The sequence below is a fragment of the Brassica napus genome, chromosome A3, assembly GCF_020379485.1.
Source record: "Brassica napus cultivar Da-Ae chromosome A3, Da-Ae, whole genome shotgun sequence".
NCBI lineage: Eukaryota > Viridiplantae > Streptophyta > Magnoliopsida > Brassicales > Brassicaceae > Brassica > Brassica napus.
In genome coordinates, this window is record NC_063436.1 from 21,593,813 (window position 1) to 21,613,868 (window position 20,056).

Here is a 20,056-nt window from a genome sequence, read left to right on the forward strand (position 1 = left end):
CAACAAAAAGATACAAAACAACATCATCAAATAAAATTTAAACTAAAATGAAAAATAACAAGAAGAAGATCAGATAAGCAACAAGAAGATGATAATCAGACGTGGAAAGAGCGATTAAAAAAAAAAAAAAAGAAGATCAGGACTAGATCGACACGTGGCAGTGCGCGCTTTTTTAGTTTTTTAATTACGTGGAGAACTTTCCCACTCCACTCTTTAAAATTCATTTTCAATCAAAATCATTCATATGCCTTTGTATTAGGTTCTTCTCTCCAAGTTAAGAGGAAAACAAAAATGGCGTACAAATCCCTAGATTCAATCACGAGGTCTGATCTCAAAGCTCTAGGGATCTCCGACGATGTATCTTATAAGCTTCTCAGAGATCTCCAAGACATCATCAGTAATCACAGCTCCGCCACGCCGCCGCCTGAGAGGTGGATTGAGATATCTCGACGGATCCTTCACCCTGACCTCCCTTTCTCTTTTCACCAGATGATGTATTACGGCTGCTACAAGGATTACGGACCCGACCCGCCCGCTTGGTTACCCGACCCGTATGAATTGCTCTTTTTTATCAGATTTCTAGACGTTTCGCTTTGTTATTTAATCGGTGGTGTGGTGATGGTCTCTTTTATAGGAAGGTTGCTTCTTTAACTAACGTTGGCGGTTTGCTAGAAAGGCGTGGGAGAGAGTTCTTAGGTGATGATAGCTATAAGGATCCCATTTCGAGTTTCTCGAGTTTTCAAGACTTCTCTGTATCTAATCCTGAGGTAAGTAACAAGTAACAATACTACTCTTGTTTTTATTTTATTTTTGAATTAAGTGCAATGTTAAATTATCCGGTGGCCAACCTTATTAAGCTCGACATGTCACACTAGTCGCAGGGCCTATATGTTTTTTTTTTTTTTTTTGTAATTGTGGTTTTTTCACACTGTTGCAGGTGTACTGGAGAACTATTCTGGATGAGTTGAACATATTGTTTTCTGTACCTCCTAAGTGTGTTTTAGAGAAGGACACGTCTGGAGATAACCCTGGGGGCAGTTGGCTTCCTGGAGCGTATCTGAACCCTGCGAGGAGCTGTTTGAGTAGTGGCTCAAAGAGGAGATCGGACGACGACGTTGTGATCCGATGGCGTAACGAAGGAAGCGATGATCTTGCGGTTAATAACATGACGCTTCTTGAGTTACGGTCACAGGTTTGGTATGGAATTTCTCATCCTTTTGTCGAAAATGAGAAGTTTTTATTTGGTGAAAGAGATGATAATGTATACTGTTGTTTATCTGATGTATAAGGTTAGCTGCACATGCTCTTAATGCCTTGGATTTGGAGGAAGAGTCAGCAATCGCGATTGATATGCCAATGAACGTTGAGTCCGTGATCATATACCTTGCCATTGTTTTAGCAGGCCACGTGGTTGTTTCTATAGCTGATAGTTTCTCTCCCCGTGAAATATCGACGCGGCTTAAAATTTCAAAAGCAAAAGCCGTATTTACTCAGGTACATCTTCTCATGATTCTTTGATAACTGTACAATTCAAGGTGTGGTTTTTGTTTTTGTTTTTGTTTTATTAGTGGTGAACTGTTTGGCTTTTGGGTATTATTTAGTTAAAGTTGTGGCGACAATCTTAACGGTTGTAAGATGTCTGTAGCCTGTTTGGAAAATCCACTCTGGTTGAATTTAGTATAAAGTAGTTTGGCATATAATGGCTACTGTTTAAAAACCATCACCAATCATATAACAGGGTTTTACTCACGTTAATTATTGAAAAAGCAGATGTGACATTTTTTTTCTTCGTTTCTTTATTTTTCATTTCGTTTATCTTTTTTTTCCAGGATGAGATCATTCGTGGTGATAAAAGTATTCCCCTTTATAGGTGAAGTTTTTTGCAATCCAGCAGGCCTGAATTTTTTTTTCTCAAGAAACCAGGTGTAAAAATGGTTCTCATGTTATCTATTTGACTCTGCAGAAGGGTCGTTGATGCAGAAGCACCCTTGGCAATTGTTATTCCAGCGAGAGGCTCATTCGTCAGAATGAACCTCCGTGAGAATGATTTGTCTTGGAACGAGTTTTTGGGAAAGGCAGGAAACATGAGGTACACTCAGTGTATACAATACTCTACAGCTTCCAGTTATAAACTGAAAACAACATCAACGAAAAAGTTCAGTAAAAAAAAAACCACAGCAACGTTTTCTTGATAGGGGTGAAATTTAAAATCTTACATTTCACCTGATAATAATAGCCAATAAATAAGTTGTGATACTTGTTTAATGTCATAAAAACGAATACGCACTTTTTTACTGTTCTTTCAGAGGTGTGGAATATATTGCTGTAGAGAAACCAGCAGGAGCTTGCACGAACATCCTTTTCTCATCAGGAACAACCGGTAAGCCAATGGATAAAAGCTGCATCATGGAATGTAGATAAGGATGTGTGTGTTGAAATACTATGTTTTGCGTTTCTGGTGTAGGTGATCCAAAGGCTATCCCATGGACCAACATTTCTCCTCTGAAATCTGCTGCTGATGCTTGGTGCCATTTGGATGTTCATCAGGGAGATGTTGTTGCTTGGCCGACCAACCTTGGGTGGATGATGGGTCCGTGGCTCGTTTATGCTTCCTTGATAAATGGGGCTTGCATGGCATTGTACAATGGATCACCTCTTGGTCCTGCCTTTGCCAAATTTGTGCAGGTAAGCAATGTAACTTATGCATTCCTATCCCATTGGCTTAACAGATAAAAAATTTGAAGAGATAAAAGCAATTGATAGTTTGTGTCAATATTCCTTAAACCAAATCATTTAAATATCTAACGGGGTTTATAATCTGGGGTTAGGATGCTGAGGTAACAATGCTAGGTGTGATACCAAGCATTGTTCGGACGTGGCAAAACTCAAACTCGACTTCTGGATATGATTGGTCACGAATCCGGTAATTCCCAAAGTTGATCCCCAGTTAAGCCTGAAAGTTCTCGTAGCTAGGAGTTTAAATGTTTGTAAATGTCCTCATGTCACACAAATATAAATTTTCCGAAATGAATAAACTTAGGTAGGTTTAAACTAACGTTCCTATGAAAAAGTGTTTGATGAACATATTTTGACATCGCTAAACTGATGATAATTTTTAGACAGTAACATTGATGTCTTATGTTTAATACTTTTTCAACAGTTGTTTCGGTTCGACTGGTGAAGCCTCGAATGTAGACGAGTATCTATGGCTGATGAGCAGGGCTCATTACAAACCTGTAATCGAGTATTGTGGAGGAACTGAGATTGGAGGTAGTTTTGTCACTGGTTCTTTGCTCCAGCCTCAGTCCCTGGCTGCTTTTAGCACCGCTACCATGGGTTGCAAGCTTTTCATTCTCGGTGAAGATGGCAATCCTCTTGTAAGCAAATTTATTTGCGTCATCGATGATGCAGTGTTGATTCTGAACGATTTTAAGGTGTCAGGGATTGAACTGAAGTTAGCATGGTCGTTTTTTATTTTTCCTTCCTCATTTCAGCCTCCAGAGGCAGAAGGAGTAGGAGAACTGGCTCTTTATCCTCACGTGTTTGGAGCCTCAAGCACTCTCCTGAATGGAAATCACTACAACGTTTACTTCAAAGGAATGCCCACCTTCCAAGGACAGGTAATCCAACTCTTGCCACATTCTCACGTAAGTTTTCATCAGTTTTGAGTGTGCTGCATACCTGCTTTTCGATAGATTTTAAGAAGACACGGAGATTTATTTGAACGGACTTCAAAAGGATACTATCGTGCTCACGGACGTGCTGATGACACAATGAATCTTGGTGGTATAAAGGTAACCTTACTTACTATACAATGCTCTTATTATATAGTATTAATGTACATTATCATAATTCATAATCATACTCTGCCGCCTGTTCTTTGCCCAGGTCGGTTCTATTGAGATCGAACGAGTCTGTAACTCCGTTGATGACAGCGTCTTGGAGACAGCAGCGATCGGTGTTCCACCTCCCAGTGGAGGTCCTGAGCAACTAGTAATAGCTGTTGTGCTCAAGAACCCTGAGTTACGGAATCATGACATGAACCTCTTGAAAAAGTCCTTCAATTCTGAGATACAAAAGAAACTCAATCCATTGTTCAAGGTAATAGTATTACAAACAACCAAACGCAACGGAGCTCATAAGTTGTGTTGTTGTTCGAAATTTTATACAACAAATAGGCTAATGTGAAAATATCTTATGCAGGTATCATCTGTTGTGACTCTGCCTTCCTTGCCGAGAACAGCCACAAATAAGGTTATGAGAAGAGTTTTAAGGCAACAGCTTACTCAGACCGGTCTAAAGTCGAAGCTATGAGAGACTATTGTTTGCCATTAAACCCACAACGTTTGGTCTTTTGTTGTACATCCACGTTTATATCAATAAATGATTCTCAATTTACACATAGCCTGTGGAATATGTCTTCTACGAATGTATCAAGAGATCCGTAAATAGTGCGATCCTTGATGTGAATATGTACTTGTCCTGTAATGTAACATTGTAACGTGAACAGTTGATCAATTATTCGTGTTGGTGGTGTACAATCAGGAGGTGTAAAACAACTTATTTCGGAATTAGGGGTGATATTAAATAATATTATGAAATACATGGACATAAAACGTAATAAATAAAAGAAGTGAGGGGTATTCTGTAATTTACATGAACAGATTTGGGGGATAATAGCCATAGTTCATCATCTTCTTCACCAAACCTTAGGGGATAACTTAGAAACAAGAAAACGGCGTCGGTTTGACCCGACGGAGGAACCATGTCGTCGTCTCTTCTTCTCTCAGGCTCTACAGTATCTTCTTCATTCATTGCTCCTTCGAAGCTGTAATCTCTCTCTCTCTCCTTCATTTCACCTTCTTTCGACTTATCCGATTTCAAATTCTAGGGTTTGTGTTGTTTGTTTATGATTACAGTTATCTCTTACGGAATCAAAATCAATCACTGTCACTATCTCGGAACGTTTCGAGAAGCTTCAAACCCCTTAGGTGCTCCTCCGCTGATTCTCCATACGGAGGTTAATATCATCTCCCCTTCTTCTTGCTAAAAGTCTCCATCTTTACGCTGTTTAATGACTTTTTTCTTTTGTGTGTGTAGGCAACGTGCCCACGTTCCCTCGAACCAGGGTCTGGGACCCGTACAAGCGTCTAGGGATAAGCCCCTACGCCTCCGAGGAAGAGATCTGGGCCTCGCGCAACTTCCTCTTGGAGCAGTACGCGGGACACGAGAGGAGCCAAGAGTCTATAGAAGGCGCATTCGAGAAGCTTCTCATGTCTAGTTTTGTGAAGAGGAAGAAGACTAAAATCAACCTCAAGACGAGGTTGAAGAAGAAAGTTGAGGAGTCTCCTCCGTGGCTTAAAGCTCTTCTTGATTTCGTTGAGATGCCTCCCATGGATACTGTTTTCAGAAGACTCTTTCTTTTCGCTTTCATGGGTGGTTGGAGTATCATGAACTCTGCAGAAGGCGGTCCTGCCTTTCAGGTTTTTGGCTTTGCTTCTTCATCTTAAGTGTAGTTTTAGTCTTGTTGAGACTATCTAATCTAGTAGAAGTCTTAGTATAAGGTTAACCTGTAGATACATAGATGAAGAAGTGTGCTTGAAACCTTTGGCTGTTACTTGTAGGTGGCGGTGTCGTTGGCGGCTTGCGTATATTTCCTTAATGAGAAGACGAAGAGCTTGGGGAGAGCTTGCTTAATCGGGTAACCTCCTGGTGCTAATTGAAAACTAGCTAAAACTAGAACTTGGATTGTTTTTTTTTTTTTATTCATTGAATGTGTTTGGTTGTTATGGTTGCAGGTTTGGTGCATTAACAGTCGGGTGGTTCTGCGGTTCGCTAGTCATTCCCATGATTCCGACGGCTTTCATTAACCCGACATGGACCCTGGAGCTTCTAACGTCACTGGTTGCTTATGTGTTTTTGTTTCTTTCTTGTACTTTCCTCAAGTAGGTTGTTGCACTTTTATCCAGACTTTGTGTTTCTTTCTTGCACCTGTTCTTGCCGGAAAATTGAACTTGAGTTCCACAACATTGGTTAACTCTTGTTAAAGTATGGAATCAAGTTGATGAGGATCTTACCAACCAAGTGGATAAATATCGGTATCAAAATCTGTATCTTATGTCTATGTAAATACATTCGAATACCTAAATAATTATGTTTTCAATATGATGAAACCAATAATTTTCTTTCATATTATGGGAATTATATATCAAAATTGATTATTTTAATTGGGTAATTGCGTATGAGTATCGTTAGGTCCGGACGTTCGCGTTCGGGTCGGGTTTTTGGGTTTTCGGATGGAGAGGTACATAATTCGTTCGGGTTATTTTAAATTTCAGATCGGGTTCGGATTTTTAAGGTTCGGATTCAGATTCGAATTATTTTGGGTATAACCGAACTGTGTAACAAATAAAAAAAATTCTATGCATCTTTGATTTGACTTTGTGAGACCAGAAATAATATTGTTGAAAGAAACAATATTGTTGAAGTTAGAAAATTGAACAACGTAATATAAGATTTATGATTTTTCTGATTTGTTATTACGTTGAAGAATACGAGTCTGTATTTTTTTTTCCGTTTAATTTCTATTTGTATTATCTTGAATATAAAATGGTAAAAAATCCATCTATTCATAAATCAAAATCAAATAGTAATCAGTTGTTGGGTATGAGTATCGTTGTTGTTGTTATACATGCAGTTGCAAAGTTCATGGATGTATATACACACATGTTATATAACAATCAAAATGATCGTACTATTTCTTAGATATATCTTCACATAGTTTGTCTATTTCGCAAAAGTGCATATATTTCTTTCATGGTAACAACATGTTAGGTTTTAGACCATCGCAATATGTATTTCCATCAATCCAGGCAAACATTGATATAACCAAACCGGAGAAACCGATATTTATTTATTTTTAGTTTTTACTAAAAGATACAAACCGATATTCATGTTCAAGAAATATCAAACATAATGTAAGCATTTTTTTATTAAAAAGTGGAGTTCGTAGAAGAACCAACGCTTCCATGGAACCCTATTGTTGTGCCTCCAAGAACAATGCCTAATTTTGAGATTTCACAACCTCAACATCTTCTGGTGAATATGTACCCTGATTTTTGAATATTCCAGCCTGCAAAACATTTGAAAATCATCATATAAACAAAATCATTATATTTATGCATATATATTATATTAGTAAGACCAAAAATAAAAATATTGTATTAGTAATTGTATATGGAACCTGGTTAAGGTCGCTCTTGTGAGCAAAATAGTTGGCTCCAACAATGGGCTTATGTGATTGAACATACAAGCCAGTATATTCTTGAACCTGCTCAACAGTTTACATATATAAGTTAACTAGTCAGATGGCATATAATGACCCAAAAAATAGCATGGTCGTTTCTCCACGTGTATATATAGCAAATTACCATCTTGCTAGTAGCCATAATTTGGCTTGTGTCTATTCCTGTGTACACACCATCCATCGTAGATGCGCCTCCACATTTTAAAGCCATCACGACCTATACATACCAAAGATTACAAAAATTGCAAGACGGTCTCGGTGATAGAATATAAACTTACCTCTTCAAGTGGTGCATTCCCACTTCTTTCACCTATTCCGTTTACCGTTACGTCCACTTGTCTTGCTCCCGCACATACACCCTATATATGTTAAATGTAAACTACATGTTCTATATGTATTTGAATATGTAGATATTCGTAGATGAATGAAATAAAAGCAGAGTTAATTTTAGTACGGCGATTGCGTTAGCGGTAGCAACACCAAGGTCGTTGTGACAATGAATGCTGAAGACAACATCATCGATCCCAGGAGTGTTGGCTTTGAGGTAGCTCACAAGTTCTCCAATTTCTTGCGGCATGTTGATCCCTACCGTGTCTGCGAGGTTCACCGTGGTTGCACCCGCTTTGATCGCTTCTCCTAGAATCTTGCATAGAAAGTCTTTCTCCGACCTGCTTCATTTTAATCACAAACTAGTTAAAAAATAAAAATCTATATATGACATGAAAGAAAATATTTAGAGGGCCATTAGTCACTAGAATCCATAACGTTATCTAACAAAAGCTATGTGAAGTCACATCATCAGGAGATTCAGGACTAGATGTTGGATCACTCAACTTCATGATGGCAACTATTGGACCACCATTAACTAGTTGTAAAACTTTTACATTTAAATAACAAAATAACACTTGTTATATATACAAGATACCTGCCAAATAAAAACACATATGTACAATGTAAACAACAAAATTATTCTGTAACTTAAAACCAATGGACTCAAGTTAACAAACATATGTATTAAGGTTCTAATTAAGATACGGACCTGCCGGCATCTTCGCAGCCGAATTGGATTTCATTGAAGCCTAAGCTCTTAGCAAACCTAACACTACTCACTGCCATCTGGATGACTTCTTCTCCAGTCTTTTTCAACTTATATTTCATGTGTATGTCACTAGTAGATATGAATATGAGTATTGTCGGTCTCTTTGCGTACTTCACCGCTTCCCAAACCGCCTTGATGTCTCTCTGTTTGCATCGTGCAACGGCGCATATAACTGGGAGGTAACCTGTTTCTTCATCCATCTAAGAGAAACAACAGTTCATCGTTAACTATAATTAAGGTAAACTCTGGAATATTACTACACTTGTAATTGTATTAATTTGCGTTCAAACAATGTTAATATTCTGTTGACAAAAAAAAAAAAACAACAATGTTAATATTCTTTTCAATTTTATCAAATGTCCCTGACATAAAAAAAAAAGTTAACTATATAGTGTAAACATTAAAATTTTATGTTATAAATTGAAGGTATAAATTAACAACCTCGTTTCCTACGGTTTTGGCAATGGTCTTGACGGTTTCGAACTCTTCCTCAGAGGACGCAGGGAAACCAACTTCCATGATGTCTACTCGGAGTTTGGCGAGCTGCCGGGCAATCTCTAGCTTCTGTGGTGGAGTAAGTGCTGCACCGGGGGCTTGTTCCCCGTCACGGAGCGTCGTGTCAAATACACGCACATACTTTTTGTCGGGGAGTTTGTTCGGTATATACACGCACATGTTGCTGCTCTCTGTCCCAACCTTTTTGGAAAAAGAGGAGCAACATGTGGTGAACAAGGACGGTTTTTTGTATGGACGGGTCAGATCGGGAGAGTGAAAGGAAGATGCAAAGTGTACAACTGACTGGACGGCCACTGTAGAACCGGTGGTGAAGATCATATCGGAATATGTCAGATGGCGAGAGATTTCGATTTGGAGGATAGTTGAGAGGAAAATGTTCTTCTTAATTAGCGTTAACAATTCTATTAATACTAAAATTAAAGGAGATTGCAAAATCAGTATAAAACTTCGGAAAACAAATTACTACAAATGTGCCATAGTGAGAAACAAAAGTGTAAGTTTTGATCATTACAAATTCTAAATCATTCACATATAAATACACACACAATAATATAAGGGTCCCATAATATAATTATAATATTTGTTCAAAATAGGAGCACGATCATGATTATTTTATCAAGATAATAATCGATATTTATATTGTTAGTACTGATCAGTAAGAGAGGACATACTAATCACGTGGAATGAACCTCTAGGTAGGTGACATTATCACATATTAATCTCTGTGAAGATGCTCTTAATATTTTTATAATCTTTTTTAACTTATTGTATGTTCATTGCCAATGACGCTGGGAGATTTTGATATAAATAGTTTGGGTGGATCATGAAGTAGTAGAGTAAATAGGTAACGTGCATCAAGTTTAATTTCTGAAACGATACCACAAAATGCGCGGAATTTGGCAGTTTGCCAGGTTGACTTGCAAATAATTTTTCAACTTCAAACTGTTTTTATTCATTAACACAACACATGCATATCAAATGGAACCTTGGTATTTAAAAGAAATCTATATATGACATGATAGAAAATATGCAGAGGCCATTAGTCACTAGAATCCATATAACAAAAGCTATGTGAAGTCACATCATCAGGAGATTCAGGACTAGATGATGTATCGTTCAACTTCATGATGGCAGCTATTGGACCACCATTAACTAGTTGTAAAACTTTCATCCACCTAATGATTCTCTTAACAGATGGTTTGAGGTTAAGATATTGAATTTTATACTTGTAGGTGGCGGTTTCGTTGGCTGCTTGCATATATTTCCTGAATGAGATGACAAAGAGCTTGGGGAGAGCTTGCTTAATCGGGTAACCTCCTGGTGCTAATTGAAAACTAGCTGAAACGAGAACTTGAATTTTTTTTTTATTCTTTTCATTGATTGGGATTTGGTTATTATGATCGCAGAATTGGTGCACTAACGGCCGGATGGTTCTGCGGTTCGCTAGTCATTCCCATGATTCCGACGGTTTTCATTAACCCGACATGGACAACACTGGAGCTCTTAACGTCACTGGTTGCTTATGTGTTTTTGTTTCTTTTTTGTACTTTCCTCAAGTAGTTTGCTTTTTTATCCAGACATTGTGTTTCTTTCTTGTACCTGTTAAAGTACAACATTGGTTGGCTCTGTTAAAGTATGGAATCAAATTGATGAGGATATTACCCTCAATGGATATATATCTTCTACATTTCTTTCACTAAAACATATTCTCAGATTACTAATGATAAACATTTATTTTATATAATATTTTCTCATAGTTTTTCTACTATGCAAAATTTCATATATTTCTTAAGGGTAGATGTTATGTTTTTAGAGGATCTCACTATTTATTTCCATTAGTGCATGCACACATTTAAAAAAAAAATGAAGGGAGTTCTTACAAGAACCGGCGCTTCCATGTAAAGTAAGACGACAAGAAGGGTAACAAGGAGATTGAAGACGAGAAGAATCCTCCATCTTTTTCTTATACCCTTGAAAACTCCAATCTTGCATGACTCGCACGCATAACACAATTGGCTCTGCGTGTTACTCCACATTTTGTCTCTTAGCCGGCCGGCATTGGATCAATGCGAGGATTGCGTTCCTTGTTATTATATACTTGTGATGGCCAGGTTAAGATTGGAGTTTGTATATAATGAACATTTCGCCAAAATAGAATTAAGAAACTCTCGTGATGTACTTGCAGACTCGAATCACTGCAACAAAGGACAACCCATGTAGTGGACTTCTAAAACGCCTTAAGAGTTTTTTTTTTTTCAAAAAGCAACCCGGTTATTGTGGCGTGTGAATGGTTGGTTTAAACTTAAATGTGAGAGCCCGTTTAGTCACTTGGTTTGAGTAAATGTTCGTTAATATTAGAGGGAGAGAAATGGTAGAAGGCATGAAAAGCAACAACAGACCTCAACACGTTAAGAAAGGCTATCGACAAGCAGATACGGAAGAATCTCATCACTTGGAGGAGGAGGAAGTAAGATTATTAAGAACTCAATTGGGATGTGGTTTGCGTCTACATAGTCTCACGAGTTTTTCTATACATTTTAAAGAAGTTTTTTATTTGAAATAATTTAACACCTTTAAAAAAAAATGTTCATTAATGTTTGTACATCATAAAATGGAACTTTATGTTCATTAATGTTCAACAAAAAATGTTCATCTTATTATTGTTTTTATTCATTACAACAACAGAATATCACCAAATGGAACTTTGATATTACATGCAAACTTATAAAAATGATCATACATTTATTATTTATTTATTTTATTTCGTTGTGTTCATACATTTATACCATAGAGGAAACCTTTAGGACTGGTAGATATCCCCAAAGGTTTATTTTACCGTTAGAGCCGTTTAATTTGTCGGAAGAGATTTCATCACCAGATTCACCGCACGTTACCAATGCCTTCAGATCAGCATCCGTGATTCTCTGAGCAGATTAACAAATTTAAACCAATTAAGTTTGAGATTTTATGTTACGTACATATATCATGTGTAATGAAAATGAAATATTTCTAAGCCAAATCATAACACGCCTATATGTCCACTAGAAGATACAATAGAGAAAATGAACTAGACTTTTTCTGCTTGGATAAATCTTTGCACCGTGAGAAAACTTCGTTCAAATTATAACCACCAATTTCAAATCCCAACTGAGAGCAGAAATAAACACTCAGGTATATTCATCAATGGTTCATCAAATTAAATATTCATCTCTTATTTAATAATGAATGATATATTGTATAAACCAATTACAAAAGAAATTATAAAATCACAAGGGATACCTCTTTCAGACATCTTTCACAGCATGACGTCCACTGCATATTTTTTTTTTCAAATCAATTAAACAATCTGGTACATACGTAGCTTTAATTAAGTAAAACCAATAAAATATCAATTAATGGAATAATTACCTAAGCTTGCCACGAGCAATGCCAGAATTTTCAGTTTTTACAACCCCAACATCTTCTGGAGATAAGATCTCATATGTTCTCCGACTTTTCAAGATTACATCCTGCAAAAAATTTGAAAAATGATCATCATATAAACCAAATGATTTTTTTATTTATTGTCAGTATATATATTGTATAGATGCATATAAACCTGATGAAGGTCGCTCTCGTGAACAAAACAGTTCGCTCCAACTATAGGCTTATGCGCTTGAACACGCAGCCCAGTATATTCTTGAACCTGCTCAATAATTTAATCTATTAGAACATCACCAACAAAGGTTTTTCAACTAGAATCTCTCGACAAAAATAATAATGTCTTAGTAGATATTTTTCCCAAAAATTTGAAAGATTCATGTCAATTTTTTTTCAATTTTTAGAAGTGCTTTTTACTAAAATATTATTATTTTTTTAGAAACCTCTAATATGAACGTATTCTGTCCTTTTATCATAAACGGCCAAAAGGACCTAACATTATCGTTTCTCCATGTTTTGTATAGAAAGTTTACCATGTTGCTAGTAGCCATAATTTGGCGTGTGTCTATTCTTGTGTAAACACCATCCATCACGTATGACCCTCGACATTTCAAAGCCATTACGACCTATACATACCAAATAAGAGGAATGTTTTTTTTTAAAGTGCACAAGTCCTACAAGTTTTTATAGACGGCCTCGGTGAAACTTTACCTCTTCTAGTGCTGCATTCCCACTTCTCTCACCTATTCCGTTGACCGTTACGTCAACTTGTCTTGCTCCCGCACATATACCCTACATAGAAAATGTAAACTAATAATTATTATATATGTATTTGAATAAATTAATATGCGTAGATGAGCGAAACAAAAGCAGAGTTGATTTTATTACGGCGATTGCATTAGCGGTAGCAACACCAAGGTCGTTGTGACAATGAACGCTTAAGACAACATCATCGATTCCTGGAGTGTTGGCTTTGAGGTAGCTCACAAGTTCCCAAGTTTCTTGCGGCATGTTGATCCCTACCGTGTCCCCGATGTTGACAGTGGTTGCACCCACTTTAATCGCTTCTCCTAAAATCTTGCACAGAAACTCTTTCTCCGACCTGCTTCGTTTTAATCATAAACTAGTTTTTTTTTTGAGCAAAACAACCTAGTTTTACAAATCATAATATGACATGATAGAAAATACGTAGAGGACATTGTCACTAGAATCCATGGGACCATAACCAGAGCCGTGCGAGCATTTATGGTCCATAGTGAACCATAGAAATTTCTACATAAAAATAATAGTGTATATTATAATAGAGGAAAAACATATAAGTAATTATAAATAATAGTAACTATACAAAAAAAAAATATTTTTAAAAAATATTAATCAACTATTAATCATTAAATTTATAACTAATTTTAAGATAAAATAATCATTAACTACGATATAATTTTACCTACTTTTTTTATATTTCAAAAATGCAGTCACAACTATAATCACCAATATCCCATAATTATTCTAGTTCTTTAACAATTATTTACATTGCTGTTACTAAGGAAACCCATGTATCCGTTAATTATAATTAAGCTCATTTTTTTAATCCAAACTACTATAGTACTTTCATCGTATAAACTCAAATTTTTCTGGTTATGCCTATGATAATAGTAGATGATGGCTCTTGATCTTTTTTTTGTTTGCTGTCCATAAGCGAAGGTTTCTTTTATTACTACTGTCGCACGGCCCTGACCATAACCATGTCAAACAACAGCTAAAACTCTTTTATAACATGACTGTTTGAAATGTTCCAGTTATGTGTTTTTGTTTACATGTGAAAAGAAAGCTTGTGCTTAAATAATAATTTTTTTTGATAACCTAACTATTCCATACTGACATCCATATATTAGTCCAAAAATAATAATTCATATTAGTCCTATGTGAAATCTCGGATGTCCCCCCAACTTCACGATGGAACTACGGGCCCACCATAAATTATGAGAAAGAAACTTTACATTTAAACGGAAAGTTATACATTTTTATATAGAATATTTTTGCCTTTATATAAACGTACTATTATATGAAAATAAATATATTATGTGCTGCCGGTTTAAACAAGTAAGAACTGAAATTACGAATAATTATTTATGCTGATTTTGATTTAATTATATCTTAGTTTAATTATGAACTGCCGGTTTAAGTTATTCTTTTTCTTTAATTAATGTATTTATTTTAAACAGGTTTATATTTTATACTACAATTTCGAGTGGATTATATATACATGACTGTTTGAAATGTTCCAGTTATGTGTTTTTGTTTACATGTGAAAGAAAGCTTGTGCTTAAATAATACATTTTTCTTGATAACCTAACTATTCCATACCTACATCTATATTAGTCCATGGCCTATGAAAACTCGGATGTCCCCAACTACACGATGCACTACAGGCCCACCATAAATTAGTTGAAAGAAACTTTACATTTAAACGGAAAATTATAAATTTTATTTATACAATATTTTTTCCAAATATAAACGCACTATTATTTTTTTTTTAAATTATGTTCTGCCGGTTAAAACAATTATGAACTGAAATTACGAATATATATGTTGTGTCTTCATTTAATTTGTTTAACGAATGTATTTATTTAAACATTTTTATATTTTATACTATAATTTCGAGTGGATTATATATACATATATATTTGTTGGTTAAATATATTGATCGGTTAAAGTTATTTATTACATTAATCTTGACAAATTAATTGTCAACCATAAAACCAATGCATTGTATAGCATTTAAATCCAAAAAAACTCAATAACTCTTTTTTTATATCGGTGCTATAAATCCAAAAACCAATGCATTGTATAGCATTTAAATCCAAAAAACAAATTAATAGTCTCGAGAATTTATCTATATGTGTATCTTTTACATGTTTAAATAATTAAATATTTATAAAATTTTGAATTTTAATCACAAAATTTATGTTTGTCCTTTGAGATATATTTACAATTAATTTAATGGGATACTGATAATCATATATTAAACTATAGTATTTTCTAAGAATTATAATAATTATTATTTATATAATTTATATTTGTGGTTAAAATATATTGATCGATTAACATTATAGTATTTGTGGTATGTAGTCAAATTTTGTTATTATCTTATTTTAAAAACATTGATTGTATGTAGCCAAATTTTATTATTATCTTATTTTAAGAATATTTCAAAAATTCAAATATTTTTTTATTAAAATTATAAATGTACTATTAATTTATAGTTCTATTTTTTTATTTACTGCTGACAAGTCGTAGTAGAACCATTTAAATAATTACTAAATATGACATATTTGATTTACATTAATTTTTTATATATTAATGATAAGTCAATTTAACTATAAATTTTTTTTTAACAAAAATATGTTGATAAATAAATTTTTTAAATAAATTTATTAAATAACACATTAATTAATTTCTTAATTAAAATTTGATTACAAAACAAAAAATTAAATTATATGCTAATTTATAAAATATTTCTATTATATTAAAATATAAGTATTAAATGAATTAAATATGACAAATTTATCTTAAAATTGGTAAATTAACCTATTTTATTTTCTTAAATGGTTTTATTTAAATAAATTATCCTAAAAATATCATTTCTATAGTATAACTAAATAAAAATTTAAAATGTATTATATGCAAAGTGTAGAAATTAGAAAACATATTTTGAATAATATTGTCTATTTGATTATTTTATATTATGAATTTCTTCTAAAAAACTCGAAAATGTCATAACAGTTAATAATAATATAAAATGTATAAAACAAATCATAGTAATAATATCCAATAAGTAACTTAAACAATAAGATTAATGAGTTATGTAATATATAACATTAAATATAAATCATACATTTAAAACATTTATAATAATATAAAAGTTATAGATCTACTTTTTGTTAAGTTATGTTATTGTTGTTTTTCAAAATTATATGTGGTGATGATATATAAATAAAATTTTGAAAAAATCAAATCTCGAATGATTTATAGGGAATAAGTAAAACGTACACAACCAAAATGTATCGTAACTTTAAGACCAATGGACGCAAACAAACATATGTATAAAGGTTCTAAGATACGGACCTGCAGGCATCTTCGCAACCAAATATGATGTCGTTGAAGCCTAAGCTCTTCGCATAGCTAACACTACTCACTGCCATCTGAATGACTTCTTCTTTAGTCTTTTTCAACTTAAATTTCATGTGAATGTCACTAGTAGATATGAATATGATTATTGTCTGCCTCTTGGCGTACTTCACTGCTTCCCAAACCGCCTCGATGTCTCTATGGTTGCATCGTGCGAGGCCGCATATAACTGGAACATAACCTGTTTCTTCATCCACCTAAGCGAAACAACACTACATTGTTAACTATAGTTATGCTAAGCTCTGGATTTGCGTACAAACGATGTAAATATTAATCCCAATTTTTACCTAATGTCCCTGAAAAAAAAAGGTTAACTGTATAGTTTAAACATAAAATCTTTACGTTATATATTGAAGGAAGACATTATTAACCTCATTCCCTACAGTCTTGGCAATGGTCTTGATGGTTTCGAACTCTTCCTCTGATGACGCAGGGAAACCAACTTCCATGATGTCTACTCGGAGTTTGGCAAGCTGCCGGGCAATCTCTAGCTTCTGCGGTGGAGTAAGTGCTGCACCAGGGGATTGTTCCCCGTCACGGAGCGTCGTATCCAATACACGCACATAGTTCTTGTCGGGGAGCTTGTTCGGTATATACTCCGGCCACCTTTCCACGATGGGTTTGAAATCAGTAGCACCAGTCCCAGCCTTATTGGACAAAGAGGAGCAACACGAGGTGGACAAGGACGGCCTTTTGTATGGACGGTTTAGACCGAGAGAAGGGAAGGAAGATGCAAAGTGTAGAACTGACTGGACGACCATGGTGGAAGCAGTGGGGGAGATGGAGATCATGCCGGAATGTGTCAGATAACAATTTTATTGATACTAATGGATATTGCAAAACAAGTATATATAGGGAAGAAAAAGGTATATTTATAATGTCGGAAAACAGATTATTAGTTTATTACATTTGTGCCATATGAGAAAAAATATAAGAGCAACCCCAACAGTTAATGTTAAAATGAATTCTCACAATAGAAAATAATAAAAAAAAGCAATAAAAAATGAGGGAGAAGCATGAAAAATTCTCATATAAGAACTTTTGAAAACTTTTTTTAGATACTTAGTTAACATATTCTATTAACATTTTAGCTGCCTTAAGAAAATTAATACATTATATTATTAATTTTTTCTTATAAATCCACGTGGATTTTACCAATAAAGTTATTTTAAAACAACTCATCATAAAATATCTCAATTGAGGTTCTCAACTAATTAATACTTATATTTTAATATAAATGAATTGATGAATTATGTTTTATTAGATTTTAGAAAAATGAAACCGATTAAAATTAAACATGTGAGAAAAGAGAATTCTTATATGTATCTAACAAAATCTTGTTTGAGATATTTTGCTTCTCTTTCCTAATTTTATTTAATCTTTTTCTTTTATTTTTAAAATACTCAAATAAAACTTGTTCATGGACATGTTCTGAGAGCATGCACAAGGGAGAAAACGTAAGTGGGTTTCTCATATATAATATTAAATTATGTATTTATTTTTTGTTTTTTGAATTAATAGAGTTATTGTGGAGTTAACAGGTGTAGAATAGTCTCTCGCCATTGCATTTACGGTACCTTTATGAACAATTGATGCTAACAAATTATCTTTCTTTTTCCTACTATTTCAAATCAGTTATCTTAATTACTTTTAAATGGTAGGTACTTAGTGAGATATTCTCACTAATAATGCCCTAAGTATCTGGCTAATTTAACCACATTTGTTGTTGTTGTGAGTGTAAGCGTTCGCGGACGTTGTTAGTGGCTGGAGCCTTAAACATTATTAAAATGATATCATTTAATAATAAATTTAAAATTAGTTTTATAGATTTTAGAATTGACTGTTATTCAGTGATTGATTATAACTTCTGTCTTAAAATCTAGTGAATTGCAATGGATTCTAAAATTTAGCCTTATTCTTGTTTAATCGATTCTTATAATTATTTGAATTGAAAATTAGTTGAATGGATATGAGTCTAGTTTCATGTATAAATTATATTAATAAATTTACCCTTTTACCTTAAGATTTAAAAATCATCTTAACAAAAATAAATCATCGAGCACTATTATTAAAAATTATAATTATCATCATTTATCCAGAAAAAAACCATCATTGCAAAATCTAAAAAAAATTAAACAAAACAATCATTGCAAAATCTAATTTTTTTAAACAAAACAATTTTCCATTTTACCAATATTACCAAATTTAACATAATACGATTAGATCCTAAGATATTATTTTGGGTACAAAATCACAAATCTAAAATTGACCCAAAAAAGTGAAAAACATAAAGATCATAAAAAATATTATAAAAGTTTGAAAAACTGATAGATTTGTTAATTGTTTTGTTAAGTTTAATTGCAATGTAGAAATCAAATGTCACTATTTTGAAAGTATAAATACGATGATGCAAAATTAAAAGGTAATATCCAAATCAATAGTGAATCGATTTGAAATAACAAAAATTGATATTTTTAAATCTAAAGAGTTGATTTCAGTTTATACAACCAATAACATTTTCTAAGTGATTCGTACGAGTAGTATAACAATTAGAAGTTAGTGCGTCTGCTGAATATTTAATGAGTGATTAAATAAAAAAAAATTAAAATATATATTTAGAGAAATATCAAAAAATAATTTTTCTAATAAATATAAAAATTATAAATTGAATATAATTACTTATAATATGACATTCTTTAGGTGAAAAATTATAACTTATTGAAGAAATTGTTTCTTTATGAAGATTAAATATATATTTTTTTAAGTCTTTGATTTATATATATGTACATATTGAAAATATGCACATACGGAATATATATTAGTGGTTAAGAAAAACTAGACTTTGATACGTGCGTCCGCGCGGATGTGTTGTTTTTCATGTTGGTCACTATTATATATCATATGTGTCATCATATAATTAATCGTATTGTATATGTACAATCATAAAAGTAATCATATAATTAATAGTATTTTGTATGTATCATCATATAAATAATCACATATATTATAATTTTAAAACTTAATGTGAAATATATTAAGCATAATTTAAGGTGGTGTTTGAAATTGAGCTTTGTATTCTATTTTTCTTATATATATTGAAAAAACTTTATAATGGTTATTGGAAAATATTTTAGTAAAAATCATTTTTTGAATATATGTATATTTTGAATCAATTTTTGATATATATAAATTTTAAATTATTATTTGATTTGAAATATGTATATAAAGTTTAAATTTTGTTTTATGATTATTTTAGACAAAAGATATTTTTTGGTAATTAAATTGGGATATTTTAATATATTTTAAAGCTGACTCAAATAGATAGTTTTTTTTTAATATAATGGACTTCCAATTTTCTTAATAACATAAGCATATTTTTCCGTAATATATTGTTATCTGTGTTTATAAACAATTCTTATTTATATTGTTATCCATGTTTCCAAACAGTACCAAAAAAATACTTTAATTTTAATAATATAGATATATAAAGTATATTAGTGGTACTCGTTAGGGAATAAAATTTTAAA

General features: G+C 33.2%; 4 protein-coding genes across 5 annotated transcripts; 2 read left to right on the forward strand and 2 right to left on the reverse strand.

The window, feature by feature from the left end:
* Positions 1-215: 215 nt before the first annotated feature.
* Positions 216-4,541, forward strand: LOC106377274 (probable acyl-activating enzyme 17, peroxisomal). The gene is made up of 14 exons (XM_013817472.3): positions 216-551; positions 635-767; positions 938-1,197; positions 1,290-1,494; positions 1,830-1,870; positions 1,964-2,089; positions 2,307-2,380; positions 2,465-2,685; positions 2,829-2,923; positions 3,161-3,377; positions 3,495-3,620; positions 3,696-3,794; positions 3,889-4,101; positions 4,204-4,541. Exons 1-14 carry the CDS (start codon positions 292-294, stop codon positions 4,312-4,314), a joined length of 2,181 nt encoding a protein of 726 aa, XP_013672926.2. The 5' UTR covers positions 216-291; the 3' UTR covers positions 4,315-4,541.
* An 86-nt stretch (positions 4,542-4,627) lies between these two features.
* LOC106377270 (protein CHAPERONE-LIKE PROTEIN OF POR1, chloroplastic) lies at positions 4,628-6,084 on the forward strand. The gene is made up of 5 exons (XM_013817469.3): positions 4,628-4,830; positions 4,920-5,020; positions 5,101-5,483; positions 5,625-5,701; positions 5,799-6,084. The coding sequence occupies exons 1-5, from the start codon at positions 4,766-4,768 to the stop codon at positions 5,947-5,949; spliced, it is 777 nt and encodes a 258-aa protein (XP_013672923.1). The 5' UTR covers positions 4,628-4,765; the 3' UTR covers positions 5,950-6,084.
* On the reverse strand, positions 5,936-9,437 carry LOC106444270 (methylthioalkylmalate synthase 1, chloroplastic-like). The gene is made up of 7 exons (XM_048776696.1): positions 8,847-9,437; positions 8,346-8,605; positions 7,761-7,974; positions 7,585-7,665; positions 7,431-7,523; positions 7,244-7,330; positions 5,936-7,132 (listed from the first exon to the last, which is right to left on the reverse strand). The coding sequence occupies exons 1-7, from the start codon at positions 9,237-9,239 to the stop codon at positions 7,064-7,066; spliced, it is 1,197 nt and encodes a 398-aa protein (XP_048632653.1). The 5' UTR covers positions 9,240-9,437; the 3' UTR covers positions 5,936-7,063.
* A 2,118-nt stretch (positions 9,438-11,555) lies between these two features.
* LOC106377269 (methylthioalkylmalate synthase 1, chloroplastic-like) lies at positions 11,556-17,369 on the reverse strand. Of its 2 annotated transcripts, XM_013817468.3 has the most exons (10): positions 16,901-17,369; positions 16,467-16,726; positions 13,230-13,443; positions 13,053-13,133; positions 12,875-12,967; positions 12,520-12,606; positions 12,330-12,430; positions 12,212-12,233; positions 11,995-12,068; positions 11,556-11,843 (listed from the first exon to the last, which is right to left on the reverse strand). In XM_013817468.3, the coding sequence occupies exons 1-10, from the start codon at positions 17,318-17,320 to the stop codon at positions 11,702-11,704; spliced, it is 1,494 nt and encodes a 497-aa protein (XP_013672922.1). In that variant the 5' UTR covers positions 17,321-17,369; the 3' UTR covers positions 11,556-11,701. The 2 variants fall into 2 exon arrangements, with proteins under 2 accessions (XP_013672922.1, XP_013672921.1); XM_013817467.3 differs by lacking the exon at positions 11,995-12,068 and having other exon boundaries at positions 11,556-11,845; positions 12,201-12,233; positions 16,901-17,367.
* Positions 17,370-20,056: the final 2,687 nt, after the last annotated feature.